The 15,102-nt window shown below is 41.1% G+C and overlaps 2 protein-coding genes across 4 annotated transcripts in view; one reads left to right on the top strand and one right to left on the bottom strand.

Moving 5' to 3' along the window:
- The first annotated feature begins 81 nt into the window (after positions 1-81).
- Positions 82-4,727, top strand: LOC111269546 (uncharacterized). Its single transcript, XM_022849218.2, has 2 exons — positions 82-774; positions 1,842-4,727. Exons 1-2 carry the CDS (start codon positions 737-739, stop codon positions 3,163-3,165), a joined length of 1,362 nt encoding a protein of 453 aa, XP_022704953.1. The 5' UTR covers positions 82-736; the 3' UTR covers positions 3,166-4,727.
- A 219-nt stretch (positions 4,728-4,946) lies between these two features.
- The window catches only part of LOC111269543 (protein DOP1A), a 68,949-nt gene continuing 58,793 nt past the window's right edge, over positions 4,947-15,102 (bottom strand). For all 3 annotated transcript variants that reach the window (XM_022849208.2, XM_086972138.1, XM_086972137.1), the window contains 13 exons: positions 14,767-15,072; positions 14,258-14,506; positions 13,836-14,095; positions 13,447-13,579; positions 12,803-12,965; positions 12,359-12,606; positions 11,141-12,006; positions 10,658-10,952; positions 10,069-10,390; positions 9,568-9,723; positions 8,841-9,260; positions 8,401-8,589; positions 4,947-8,191 (listed from right to left, as the gene is read on the bottom strand). In XM_022849208.2, the coding sequence (XP_022704943.1) occupies positions 8,016-8,191; positions 8,401-8,589; positions 8,841-9,260; positions 9,568-9,723; positions 10,069-10,390; positions 10,658-10,952; positions 11,141-12,006; positions 12,359-12,606; positions 12,803-12,965; positions 13,447-13,579; positions 13,836-14,095; positions 14,258-14,506; positions 14,767-15,072 (3,783 nt within the window). In that variant the 3' untranslated portion in view covers positions 4,947-8,015. The remainder of the gene's footprint in view (positions 8,192-8,400; positions 8,590-8,840; positions 9,261-9,567; positions 9,724-10,068; positions 10,391-10,657; positions 10,953-11,140; positions 12,007-12,358; positions 12,607-12,802; positions 12,966-13,446; positions 13,580-13,835; positions 14,096-14,257; positions 14,507-14,766; positions 15,073-15,102) is intronic.

Raw genomic sequence — 15,102 nt, 5'->3', positions numbered from 1 at the left:
TGGGTGAAACTGTCGCTGCTGGAGTTCCGCCAATTTAACCACCGGCTTTAATAGCGCACTCGCTTTCTATAGCGCTGCCTAGTTTTAGTTTATGGCTCGTCTGCCGACGCTACTCGATAGCGACATCACAAGAAAAAATATCGCCAGGGCGCGGCCACCCCTATGCTTGTTTTGGTTGGTTGAAAATCGCCGTTTTCGTCTGGCGCTCACTTCATTATTCGGAATTCAAACATTTGCAAACTTAGCCAGGTTTAGGACACCCGTTCATTTGTACTTCTGGCACCGGGGCGCCCTTTATTCTTATACTCCCTTTAATCTCACACGTCCGCTGCGTGCTACAGCAATCGCTCACTGATGCTGACTCCAAAGAGCGCTGATTGTGATGATGTCTGGCGCCAAAAAAATTTCGCCGACTGACCAGAATGCAGAGAGAGCGTAGGCTAAAGTGTGTGTCTGTGTGTGTGTGATTGCGTAGTCCTTTCAGTCTATGTTTGTGTATACTGGGCTCCTAGTCTATTTAATAACAATATCTCAACATCGCTGGGTAAAGCACGCCGGAGCCGCCTTTAAACTGAAGTTGTTGCTAACAACGCCTTGGCGGGCAACATAAAGATAGCGGCAGCAAGTTTTGAAAATCGTTGTATAGAAAAAAATATTTCTGAATTACTATTTGTGTATGTGTATTCTGTGAGCTTTGTGAGTGAGCCTCAACAAAACTATATCGCCAGTAGAAAACATGAGTGAAAATGCACCTCAAGCGGTAACGCCAAAGAGGTAAGTGACTGCTGGCAATATTGTGTGTTTGTTGGAATAGGTTTTGGAAATTTGCTTGAGAAAAGTGCAATTTACAAAGTGAGATATTAATGTAGACTATAGATATCTGCAAGATCTTAGGGAAAAGGTTTGAAGTGGAATCAATATAGACTCTAACAGATTCAAGCTAGGTCTATTGTGCGGGCTTCGTTTTGGGGTGAGCTAAGATGGACGTCAAGCGCTTCTGTGAACTTTACGGACTGGTGAAGGTGAACTGAGTTTCAAACTGGATATACAGTTTCAGCCAAATAGTTGTCTCATTTAAAAAGTGAAAACAACGTATCAGACCTGTAGAGAAGAAGTTTCATCAAGAATTTCAAAAGACACGTAGTTTAATGGAATCAGGATTTGTGTTCTTGTGTTATTTGTGTTCTTGATTACTATTACATTTCGTAACAATACAAGCCTTCGCTCTACAAATTTCACAGTACTTAAGCTTGAGGTATAAGAAGCAAACCTCTACTTTTAATAACATCGTTTAAGTAATATTTAGAAAAGCACATACGCGGTGAAGCTGTATGATTTAATGATATATAGAGTCATATATTAGGTGAAATAGGCGACTAGGGACGTTGTCAGAATTATCTAGATGTGAGTTAGTTTTTTTCGCTAACAAAAACTCTAATAATATAATAAATAAATCAGTAAAAAACCTCGTGCAAAAATTATCTCTTCTCCGTGATAGCATTCAAGGCCATTTTATTTTTAAATTTAATATGTATATACTTCCAAAATGTATATAGTATTATATTATGGTACGATTAAACGCTCACTGATCAGTTCAGCGCTTGTGCTTCCAAAAAATATAGCTATCTGTAGCTAAAAATATTTCATCTATAGATATTTCATCTGTGCTGACACTCACGCTATCTATCGCCCTCTGATTCGTACGGTTATTATTATTCGGTATCATAATCATCCATTTTTTTAAATAAACAGACTAATTTTCCGTCACGATTTTTATACATATCCACTCCAAGTTAAATAAGGTAACGAATAACTATTTTCAACACCGTATCGTTTTGCAGATCGGCCCTAGCCACTCTGAATGGGGCGTCGCCCTCTTTTAGTCCTTCGCCTTCACCGTCATCGAAATTCTCTCGTGGGCGCCCTCGACTGGATGCGATCACATCACTGATTCGTGAAGGCTCAACCTCCCCTTGTCAAATAAAGTGCGATTTTTGTAATCGTGTGTTTCCGCGAGGCAAAAGTCTTCAAGCCCATCTACGCACGCATACCGGCGAGAAACCATATCAGTGTGATTACCCGGATTGCACTAAGGCATTCGCTCAGAGTGGCCAGCTTAAGACGCATCAACGTCTTCACACGGGCGAAAAGCCATTTAAATGTTCCGCACCAGAAGGCTGCACTAACCGGTTCACCCATGCCAATCGGCATTGCTCTCAGCATCCGTACGCACCACTTGTGCGAACGGAAATTTCAATAGAAATTCGCGAAAATACCGAAAACAAATCACAGGACGTCGTGGAATGGCTAGAACGCTATCGACAACAGAGAAAAAGGCCAAAACGCGTCCTCGGTACAGAATTTGATCAGATGGCTCCGCCGTCTCCCGACGCGCCTGCTCCCATCAGTCCTCTGGAGGAACAGGCCCTAATCACATCTACAAGAGCGGTTTCCCCGGCCACAACACTAACCTCAAACATGTCTAGCAGCATTTCCGAGCAGGAGATAAATAAACAAGACACTGCAGGACTAGCAACACTTTCTTCCCTTACCTCTAATACTCCCGTAAACTCCTGCTGCAACGAGGACGAAAGCATAGCTGTGCACTGCTCTTCTTCAGTGGGAGATACACACAGTTCCCCTCCGTGTGAACAATTCAATTTAGAAGGCTCCATCCAGACACACCGCCTGCCTCCGGCTGCCCTGCAATCCTCGGTCGTATCAGAAGTAAATGGAGCTCCTATTCAGCGTCCTGCTCAACCAACTACTCCGCGTTCACATGTCGTATCTTCCCCTCGCGTCCTCACCCTTCTTAATCCGTCGACGCTGCTTCTATCGCCGCAAGCGCATAAACCTCGTGCACTGCCGGTCTCACCCTCAGCTTCGAATTCACCATCGGCCCTAGTCTCCCCGCCTACGGCACAGCCAGCAGACAGCTCACCTTTTCTAACACCAACGTCGCCTTTGGCCACTTTATCGCGTCCCCAACCGACTACACCAAAGTCATCATTTACGCCACCTCCAGCAAAACGATATTTGCGTGAAATCGCAAGGACGCGTCTCGAAGGAGCCCTAGCTCTAATGGAGTTGAGCACTTCGCCAAGATCTCCCCGACCATCAGTGATTGTTAACGGAGTACTTGACCTCAGCAAGAGTCAGTTGTAGGAGACTCGCAACAACGTCAATAGTAAGAGAAGGGACCGCTATAACAGCAGCGGCAATTATATAAACTATAAGTATTTAGAGCAGCATTTGCATAGAAGACAGCACACAGAATTGGAGAAAAGTATCGGAGAAATCGTTGGGGCAAGGGGTGTGTGTAGACAGCGCAATATTAGGTACTTGTTTAGTAAACCTATATATTGACTTTTCGACCCAAGTGAAGCGAAGGCATTCACACTAAAATCACTTGATTTCATGCTTTTAACACTCACGACATTAAATTCAAATAGGATCATAAATAATTAATATCCACGAAATTAACACTGAATGCTAAGAGGTCAAAAACAACCTCCTGCATAGACACTATTCTGAACTTAAAATAATTAAATATAAAAGAACACAAAAAGACCACATTATGGTATTGCGAACTTGACGTACACTGAGTTCGTTTTCAGGACTGTGTCAGCCGTAATCAGAAGAAGTGATCGTCCGGTAGGATGATAGTTAGAAAAATTAACAAAGAAAATTTGTCGCAGGACGTAAGTAATATAATGTTCTAGAATAGAAATCAGCACTGAATTTCGAAAAACAATCCCGGTAAAATGGTTTTTGAGTTCTTATAAGTCAAGCAACAGCTCACGTTCAAAGCGACACTTTATGCCTTCTCGCGCAAAATGTCTGCTACACAAGATATATATGCTTGTGTGGGTAGCACGCAATCTACTTGATATCTTATTCTATGTGTTGGCATAGTTGTGTAATAGATCACTGCACATTTTCTAGTCGTAAGTCTGTCCCGAACTTATTCTGTTTATATTCTTCTAAACATACTTCTGTATTCTACTAATACTAGCATAAACACTTGCGTATAATTATTCAATCATAAATGGGAACTATTGCTATGCATCTTACTAAAGAATCGGACGATGGTTAGCACAGGATTACGCGTCAAATAATTATAAGCCTCGCATTTCTCAGGTACATAAGAGGATCTCACTTTTCTGAAGACATCTCGTTGATTCCGATTGATTAGAATTAGAAAAAGTAACCTTTCTAAAATGCGCTTTGACTTAACCTTTGAAATGCTTTTTAAAACTGTCGCGACTATGAGACGTCTGCAGTAGATGGCAGTATCAACCCTCTTTAATAATCTTTGCTATTTTCTTTTTTTACTATCTACCTCTTTTTCTATCTAGTATTTTAAGAGAGCGGTGTTCAAAAGTGTACAAATTGTAGCAAAGTCATGTTATCTATTTTTTAATCATATAATTGTAGTCGAGTAGTCTTCGAAACGAGAAAGACGTAGCACAATTTATTTTCAAGCTTTCATGTCGTACAATGTCTCAGATTTTATAGATCGCATTACCGATGGTGTTTTAGTCTTAACTGGATAAGAAGACTCTACTTATACACACACACACATATATGCCTATTACTCGTCACCAGAAGTTGATTATTCTTACCGATAGCCATAGAGTCCATGTAACATTGTCATTATCTTTATCTGACTTCCATCAACATCACAGAATAATATTAATAAAGTTTATACTATGATAGTACTAAAACATGGAATTTATCATTTTGCGAATTTCATAGCTAATTAAGCTAAAGGAAAAAACGTGCCTACTGCAAGGCACAAAGTAATAACCAAATATAAGTTATGTTATTTTAATATCTGAATTTTATGTGCACATTTATGTAAGTATCATTCGATCTGTTCAAGCTACCTATGCATTTTTTTTCGACCTAGTTATCTCTGTTTGGTCAAACAAAATATTCCATAGTTTTTTTTTAAAAAAACCCGTATTTATTAAAATAAAACTATAAATGGTCGCCACTGAATATCGGCTATCCGATCAGTTTTCCGCGGTACCCTCAACCACCGGGTTCGTTGTTGTTTCCCATTCCTATTTTCTTCCATTTTTTAAGTGAAAATCTCTTTGCACGCATGTCACGTCGATAACCATAAAGGTAATATCGAATGATATTAGAAAAATAATAGTTGTCGAAATACTAACATATATTCGAGTTTTCACGATGTTTTTATTATCTCTGCTTCCAGAACGAATAGCGACAATGCTATTCGTGTTGTTATAGTTCCGTCCTGTATCATAATCGATTGCCCCTTTTTGTTCCCTCGATTTGCCTGCTTCTTTTTTACATATATATCCATATGCTGACAGCTCGTGTCACTTGCTCTTTGTCTTCTCCATCAACAGCCCATATCATATTCATTATTAATTCCTTACTATTAATATGATCACAGCAGCCTCACTCCACGATACTATATATATATATATATATATAGTAATAGATTTGAATACGTTCACAAAGATTATATATATATATATAATCTTTGTGAACGTATTCGAATCTGTTTATTATTTGGATTGTTATTGTCCTTGCTACTTCCCAGATTTCCGACATTAGCGTATTGTGTATTTGACATACATAGTCGCATTGTTCAATTTGCTGTGTACTTTCTGTCGGAATAATCGAAGACCTATAAGATCTATGGCGAAGAATTGTACTATCATTCGTACGCTTTCACTGCTGCTAAGGTGACTTGTCACTTTCCATTTATCTAAGTCATTTTATTCCTTCAGTTATGATTATTTCCATTCGTTTTACCACATGTACTGCTTATAGCTTCACAATGTCATTTCATTTACAAAGGCGAGCACTTAACACTAATTTTGTCTGAGTAATATATATATATATAGTTTGATACCCTAACCATTTTTACTGTTATTATCATGCGCTCTTGTTTCCCGCCCTTTTTTCGCTTCTTATCTTGGTGTAGCCAAAGTTATTCACAATATATGATTGCTTACGCACCTGACGCTTTGCTCATCCCGGCCAACAATACAATCTCGTTTCCCTGTGCTAACCTGTTTTCGACATCTCAAGCATCTTCTTTCCTTCGTCATAGTAGAGCATTTGACACCTATTTTGCATGATCATTACTACAATATGCACTAAAACATCGTAGCTTCCGCAGAGTCGTTGCGAGGCAATTCACGCAACATATCTTCCTGTGGCGTTTCACTTTTTCTTCGTAAGACCAACTTTTAAGAAATTTTATGTATTTTCTTCGACTCTATAGACAGATTTTTGTCAAAGACATCACTCGTTATAGATTTAAACACGTGGTTCTTTCGTGCGGTAATAATAGGAGTTATAAAATCGATTTTTATTTATTCTCTTTGACAAACACAAAATAGCAGCATCTCTTAGAATGGTGTGACGATCACAAAATATATAACTGCAAGCTTATGTGTGTGTGTTAACATCAATCCACGCTTGCGTGTTACTTCTCTACGAGGAAAAACTTTCTTGCATAATTCCACCAAGACTAGACCTGTCCCCGAGGCTGGAGTACTTCTTTGACAATTTCGACGTTTTTGCCCTTTCTCCCACACGCACTTACCCACGCCAGAGGACCACGTGCACATCTAGAAACAGCATAGCACATTCTCAGAACACAGACATACGCTCACACACGCCTGCACGTGACGAATTATACAAAAGCAATTATACAGCCGCAAAGCTTGACTACATTTTTGTCCTCTGCTCCACAATGTCCTGCGCATCCCGCAGGAAGAGATGGCATTGTCGGCTGTAATGATTGAGGCCGCTTCTAAGCGACTCAATAACCGCCACTGGCAAAGACGCCGACAACTGAAGAGAGGACTTATGCATAGAAAACCAGTCGTTAGCTTGATACATCAGCAATTTTTTGTCGTAGTTATGTTTAACCCTACTGAATACTTGGCGATACCACGAATACATCGTTCTTAAAAACTTCGCGTTATAAATAGCACATCCGTTTTAATATCCGTCCCGATTCTCGCTATTGTAGGTCATTCGTGTTTTATCGGTAATATATTCTTTCCCTGTATATCATAGTTCCTACGTTATCTACTTACTATAATTCAGCTTCATCACATAGATTTTTTTTCTTTTTCTTCCATTGTTTTCTCGTATGCCATAAACCTCTTTGCCTAACTAACAAGAGGCATTTTCTCTCTACTTTGTTAGCAAGTTGGTCAGGTCATCCACCTCCTGATTTTGCCTTTATGTTCCTACAGGTTCGCCGGATACTAATCGGCGGTAAGGCGGCACCTCGAATTAGCGACCAAAAACACTTTCAGCTCCATCTGGCTTGTTTTCGTTAGAATCTCGATCCAAGACGTGCCACATGGCAGCACGCCATCCCGTCATGTACGACGAATGCAATTATCAAGAAGATATCACCCTATTGATTCATTGTCGCCACTAGTCCAAACGTTACGTATCATCTCAAAAAACATGTATAAGTCAAGTTATATTTTATAAGATCGATCTCCAGACCCTTTTTCAGATAATAGTAATATTTTGTTAAACAATAGTAAGTGTGTTTACAGAGGAAAATACCGAGTTGTCTTTAAGAGTTTGTATTGTCGGCCAACTCGTTTGTGTCAAAGGAGGAAATTCGCCGACAAAGAGAAGAACGTCGAAGTGGTCTGCATAAATGTATTGCAGTCGACCTCTAGGTGTAGTTAGGTCATGCCTTGCTTATCTTTTGTCCTTGCACGCTTTTAATTTTCGACATTTTGTAATCTAGGCGTAGAACAGAAGCCACACTGTGGTCCATCACAAGTAAGTTAGCCATTGGTATATTCGCCTAACATATATGTGCGACTGTCGGATATTAACTCCATGGACTTTGTAACAGTTTCGTCCACAGGTGATAGATAGTTGACTTCAATTAGGCTTCATCAACTTATGTCGCTCAGTACGAAACCATTGCACCTAGCCAGCTAGTTGAGCTCACATATCGACTCGAACTACATACAAAAATTAGTTATTGTTTAGCTGGTTCGCAACTCAAGAAAATCGCATTCTATGATGTTTTCGATATAGTCTAGCGCAGTCTTTTGTTCCAGTTGTTCCTTTGGTGCTTCTTTCTTCGACGTCTGGTGTTGAATCCCGTGCGATAATCGGCGGGACAGCGAAGGCTGTTGAACTAGCAGCGGATGGCTTTCGCCTGTAATTATAAGAAAAAAGTAAACGGTTCTTCAGTAACAACAGTTGAATCGTCTTAATGGTGCAATATACGCAAAATTGATGCAGGGCGCAGACTTTTTGATCGTATTGTATTATTTAATAACTACTTCGGGTAACAAGGTTAAACATAACGAACATGTGTGATCGCAGTGCACGCAATAAGAACAATAAGATTTCAGTGCCACTAACCGGGCATCACTTTAGGCTTGTTGCTTTCAATTAACGTGTTGAAAAATGGCTGAAGGTCGGCAAGGCTCTTTATCGACGTGGCATCCATCAACGGTCGTCCAGGCACGTAGTGTAGCCTTGTGCGATTACCTGGGAATCTCTGGTTTAGAAGAGTCGCCAGACGTTTCATGTGCGGTACAAATCCTTCCCCTGTAATATAATAATCGAAAAATAATCTATACAATAATTCCATGAAAAGTAACTGCCACGGTAGTACCTTTGTCGAAACGTACTCGTATACTCGCAATGGACTTCTCCACACTGTACTGCATAGGTTGTCGGCTTGTTAATTCGAACGCTTTCCTTTATGGTACAAAATTGTGATTTAGTCATTTCTGAACCAACTAGCTGTCTAGAGATCAGCAGTTGTCAACTATTTTAGCTAGCAAATTAATACAAACCTTCATTTCCATCGACTGATGGTGCACCGTCTCCGATAAACGCCCACCGATAGACCTGGAACTGCGGTAAGAGATCTGCTGGCATAGCGATTGCCATGTCCAGTAATTTACACGCTGATAAGTATAGCGTTAATAGGGACAAATATGCAGGCGTAGTGTGTGAGGCCGACGTCGCTTGAAGGTTGTAATCAAGCGACTGCAGATGTGAAGATGCTACTGCTTTCGCTATTTTCTGACCCTCCGAATCCAACAGCTCTTGCTCCATCATCAAACACGCATGCACGAGTTCGGTAATTATACCAGGCCACATCGATGTGACGTGCGATGGCGACATGCGTAGCAGAATCACTCGGAAACAGAGGAACACCGCTGACTGAATAATTGGTACCTGGGAAAGTTTCAGATTCTCAGCCAGGCGTTCTGTAATCATTAGCAGAACAGTAAATAGATTAAATTTAGAAGTGCGGGAGAAACATGAAGCAATCTTTATTTATTTGGTTCATGGTACTTAAGATATGGGCATTCAAATTGTCGTTGTGGATTATAAATAGTCTACCCGGTTTTTTCAACTGTTAAAACTTTTTACTTGCCCTATGTCTGCTATCATCTGAATATGAATTAATCATAGATATGTGAATTGAAGAAATTGAAAACGTTTTCATAATAATTAAGATTGAAGAACTAAATGAGAAATGTTTCAATCTTGAGAAACGCAAAACAAATTTACCAGATATTTCAGGCATGTACTTCTGATACTGGTCGGGTTCCGAACAGAAAATTACGTAGGCTAGACGCTTTAGAAGTTGAGCTCGTTGTTCGTATTCTTTTTCATTACTACCAAAGATGTTTAGACTGCCTGACTGAGGCACTGATGTTACGCGGCCTGTAAGTGGCAGATAAGCTTCCGTTGCGTTAGTTTATCTACTGGCTTAAAGTTTGTTTTTAGATTCTTCGAAAATAGAAGGTGCTCACTTGTTATTTCTTTTACCTTTTCTATTTGAAGTCCTTTTAAAAAAAATTAGCAACACTCAGTAACCTTATTCTAGTGGAACCTATATGCTAATGCAATGATTTAATCACGATTGGTCTGGTCAAACATATGTCCACGGCTTTCGAGGGTGTATTTAGGCCATAAATGCGCTCCTCTTTATTCAGAAATGTAGCTTTCAAGCATCAGAAAAAGACAACGTCTATTTCTACTTGAAAAGCCAAATATTTTTGCACTCACTCATGAAATCCCGGTAGGTTGTCTTGTCGTGTGTCATCAAATGATCGATAATGCTTCGCCAATGATGCAAGCATGCATGGTCCATCTGAAAGAACGATGATTCACAGAGCAGGTCAAAGGCATCCTTTCGCCACGCCTTACGTGTGTACTGATAACCTGAAAACGAAGCTAGTAGCTGCGAACAGGCACGGAACGATGGTCCGTTGTTTTTCGAGTGGTTCCGCAAAAAAGGGGTCACATAAACCATAATATTGGTTAAAAGTGGCACAACTTTATCCTTGTCTTCCGAGACGTACACGATGTCCAAAACGGGCGCAAGGAACTGAAAGTTGAAGTTACAATTCCGATCAGTTATTATTATGTTAATATTTCCTGCTTGTTTATGACAGTAGATTCGAATCGACTTGTGATTATACGATGTCCTAGTGCAGAGCAACGAATATTACGGTGAACGATAAATATAAGTAAGGGAATCTAATATATGCGGCTGGGTTCCAAAGAAAGAACTAATTCGTGAAGACGAACCTATACAAATTCGCCACTTGTACAAAATAAACAGTATGAAAAACCATCAGGACGAAGTGAATACCTCAGCCAGCACAAACAATGCTTGTACGCTATAGGCGCTCAAATTAGCGGAAGTTTCAGCGCTTTGCTGCTTTATCTTCATAGCGTCGATCTGATCGGTGTCCTCGTGCTCGGTGATATCCTGCTGGACACCTGATTTCACTGCCAGCGTACGTCGAAGCCACGTAGTCTGCTCAAGAGAAGCTGAAGCTATTGTGGAAATGCTTTCAATAAGCTTCTGTGCGATCTCCTGGAGGTCTTTTTGGTCCTTTCGGTCTTCAATGAGTGGTGCTTTTTGGACATATTCGTGCAAGATTCTGTAAAGTAGGTAACATTTTTTTTCAATTATTTCTGGGATTGTAACCATCATTAAAGAAAAACTTGTAACGTTTCTTGCAAACGTACCATCTAGCAGAAATCATTTTAACTGGAAAACTACCAGTGCTAATTAGATAGCATATGAAATTATCAGACGCTAAATTATGAAGGACATCTAAGGTCTTACGCAAGCAAGTGGAATTGCACGGGCGGGACGTTGTTGAGATGCTGAAGACCTTCCTTCCACAATCCCATAAGTGACTGGCATGCCGAGCCCAAGTTCTCTGGATGTGGATAATGCTGCAGATAAGCCAACAAAAACTGCAGAACGGACACTTCTAAATTCTGGAGTTTCTTTTTGTCTAACGAGTTTGGCGGATCCTTGAAAATCTTTTTCACGAAGTAGACAATACGCGTCAGGCTGAACACCGTTTTCGGGTCCTGTCCTACAGGCGGAATCGACCCTGTACTCGAATACAGATCGCTTTTCTGCTGCGACAGCTGATAAACAAGTTCAACGAGCAACAGTTGCTCAGTCGTCCAGATTGGCGGCACCACGTTGCCATGCTTACCACTTTTGCGGGCTCGTTCGTGCCACACAGCGCCAACAGCAGCAAGGAAGCTATCACCGTAGTGCTCCGATATCGCCTGCAGGCACTGAATCACCTGTTGCTTAACGAGCCGCGGTGCTCCCATCACCACGAGGAGCTGATTGGGTCGGTGGTCGCCACTTCCGCGTTCAGCCCGTTCGGCTTGGGCCATTGCCTGCCAAACGGTTAAGAGTGATGATAAATAGCGCTGCAGCTCGAGAAGCAAAGTTCGACGTATCGTCACCATGACCGGGTTAGCAGCAGCGTCTTTATGCGCTCCGTCCTTCTGCTGAGTGTCGGATGCGAAAGCGTGGAAAAGGCTCGATAGTAACGGAGCTCCTGTCGGATTCTGAGCCAGAGGCTGCTGTTTGGCACTCGACGGTGACGTTTCGTCCAATAGACAGTAATGAAGCAGCGTGCGTAGATTGCCAACTGAGGTTACTATGTAGTCGGGCGGGCAGTTCTAGTGAAACAGATAGAAAACTTTTTTTGTCTAATGATTTCTATCGAATATAATTGAGAGCACGAACATAAGTTCGACACTAATTTACTAATAGGCATAACGAACTTTCCGTTTTAATTAACACTGCTCGCTTTGCAATCTCAAGTGCCTGCAGCAACAAACCGTGCGATTATTTAGTTACAAGAGAATATTTCATTAGGGACAGGATGCTGTTGAAAAAGCTGAGCATTAAAATGTTATTCTGCAAAGGGGCCGATTGCCGGCAAACCCTCGCGATGCAGAATTACTTAACGGGAACACGTCACTATATTTTCTGTAGAGCTCTAAATTTTCTCATTGTTTTTCAACTCACCGCTGCGGGAGCCGCCATCTTACTCGCAGCTGCCTGTACCGAACTAACAATGGTCTCGAGGTTGAGACAGAGTTCGTTAGCAATTTGAATGATGAAACGGGATACGCTCTGCGAAGAGTTCCGAACCGAGTACGGAAGAGACGTCATTGTCAGTTCCATCCAATGTGACTGTAAATGCAACTTGTGTTGTTGTTTCAGAGCGATCAGGGCCGCGGTCGTGAACATCGTCTGCGATGGAATCGGAACGTCTGAACGGATTTCGGAGAAAAATTGCCGGAAACAGACATACAACAACAATATATATTGATTATCTCATTGCAACTTCATCGATCTGAATAAATTTTGTAGGTATTTCATAAGCGTATCGTAGTATAGAAGATTGCAGCCTTTAGGCTACAAATGATTGTTATAACGTGCGATAAGATCTGTGTTCATTTCACGTACTGTTCACGTATTTCAGCGTGCTTATTTGAGGCTTGAACTTGATTTTGCCGAAAGAGCCAGCTTTATTGTCTGAAATTTCGCCGCCCGATTGCGGCTTGATCACGCGGTCTTCCAGCTGGATCAGCGAGCACATCAGTTTCAGCAAATGCACTTGGAATGTATCCTGTGACCGGCAAAAAAAATTAGAGGTACGATTTATAATATGTATTTCATTGACTCGTTTATTGTTTATTTAATGAAAAATATAATCGCACGAAATATATGCTGGATATGTACAGGTGTTTATACCACGAAACTAAGCGGTATTCTTTATAAACATCAGCAGAATGAACTTACCGTAAACTGTACAAAAAATGAACGATAATAATTAGTCAAATACTCGCCAGGTACATTGGCAACGCGAATTTAATGGAAACCGGGCATCACTATGATTATGCTTGCTTGTACATCAACACTTGTGAACATTAGGCTGTGATGTAAGCAGTTTATTCCTGAGCAAAAAAATAAGGCTATTCCAGTAGTTTTTAGTAGCTTTTTTAAGGATTGCTAGCTATACCGATAAGTATAGTCGGGAACCAAACGAATGCTACAAATAGTTAATCTAGTGAGCCACGTTTTAAACTAATGCCGAACATAGCAATTACCTGAAACTCCACTGTTTTTTTATCATTGAAGTCGATTACATGGAAGGTAAAGACGTCCGCATTTTCTTTTTCAGTTCTTTGCTGGAACACCGAGGCCACAAGACAATGCAGCAGGGTCTTTTGAACTTTACACCTGTAAATGTATATTTACAACGATATAAATACTTTCGCAGCGGTAGAAACCAGATTATATAAAGCATAATCAGACAAAATTCTATGTGAAACAAAAATACGATATGTACGCCACGGGCGAACCAAAGCTAAGTATACAACACATCTGGAGGGTCGTTTATTTTTCTGAGTGATTTCACTGCAGTCGGACACATCTTTAGATATCAATGTAGAGTACGACATACACAATCTCATTAGTCTCTACGCTTCTCGCTGACCTGTTGAGGAGCTCCAGAACTAGTCCTGGCAGTTCTTTGCGAGTATGCATTCGCTCCTCAAGCATTTGGAAGATCGCCTGCAGGACATCACACGTTAGCAGGCGAACGTTGCAATTACCCACGACATCCCGTGCCGTCATCGGGCCTTGCTGAGGCACGTGCGGATAATATGAGCGAAGATATTGCAGGCACAGATAAACCAGCACGTCGAGATATTTGAATGAGCGGAAATAGTTAAGCTGCTCACTTGACATGTCGCCCTGTAGAAACGAAAAATATGAAGCATGTAAGCACGACTACTAGGAGACCATAGGTAATGACTTTATGTCGAGCGGTGAAATACTAATAGTAATTGGTTATTGGTCTCACGTAGAGCATACGAAAATACTCTTGGGAGTGGTCGATATTAAAGAAATGGTCACCTGAAAACTGTCACCATCGATTGCTTTTCGGTGTCTTGCGAGTAGGACATCGACAGGTGGATCCCTTTTTAAAGTCCCACCGTGGTAGACGTGCGTGGTAGCCATCTGCCATAACGCCTCCCTTCGCGATGCGTCCACAATGTTCTTAATTGACTGGAGCGCATATAAAGCCTTCTCTGCGTCGTATACTTGCGAATATAGCAGCATATGTTGATGAAGAGGGTGCACTGGTGAGTCAGCGTTTGGTTGCTAATCACAAAGAGACGTATAACAAAAATGGTTAGTTATTAGCAGATATCTATCGGCTAATACTAGAAGAGTGCTAAAGCAACAGAGTGTGATTTTATTCAGTCTGACTTTTTCGTTATAAACATTCGTTGTCATTTTTAGGTTTTATAAAAAGTTGACTGCATATGTAGCACTTTTTGTCATACGTTTTTTTTGTCTGATTCTCGTTTGACGAGGCGATTGGTCCCAGCAGAGCTGGCCGCAGCGTTCAGAACACCAACCTTGAATGACTCAAGGGTCACCCCATGATCTGAAGTTGGGGTATGCGCCTCAGAGGTTGCACCGTCACGGAAAATCCGTCTTAAATTGGGCGTCTCACTGCCGACACTTACAGTATCGGTGCCACTTTTTACAGCTTCGTCAAGCAGATCATCCATGATTGAATTAACCACCTCCGCAGTGCCTGCTCCAGTGGTACTTGAGATCGTACCAATATTTCCCGGTAGTGATGCTGTCTCTAGATTGCGTGAACATTCCGACTGGGCATCCTCTATTCGAGCCGTAGAAACGTTCGATATGCTTTGTATCTGGAAAAGCAAGAAATGCAAGCACATGCA

The sequence above is a fragment of the Varroa jacobsoni genome, unplaced genomic scaffold (genome assembly GCF_002532875.2).
Source record: "Varroa jacobsoni isolate VJ856 unplaced genomic scaffold, vjacob_1.0 scaffold_1397, whole genome shotgun sequence".
Classification (NCBI taxonomy): domain Eukaryota; kingdom Metazoa; phylum Arthropoda; class Arachnida; order Mesostigmata; family Varroidae; genus Varroa; species Varroa jacobsoni.
This window is presented reverse-complemented; position numbering and strand designations above follow the sequence as displayed.

Coding starts and splice junctions, on each gene's coding strand:
- LOC111269546 (XM_022849218.2), top strand. CDS start 737: ATGAGTGAAAATGCACCTCAAGCGGTAACGCCAAAGAG. Junction 775..1,841: donor CAAGCGGTAACGCCAAAGAG/GTAAGTGACTGC, acceptor ATCGTTTTGCAG/ATCGGCCCTAGCCACTCTGA.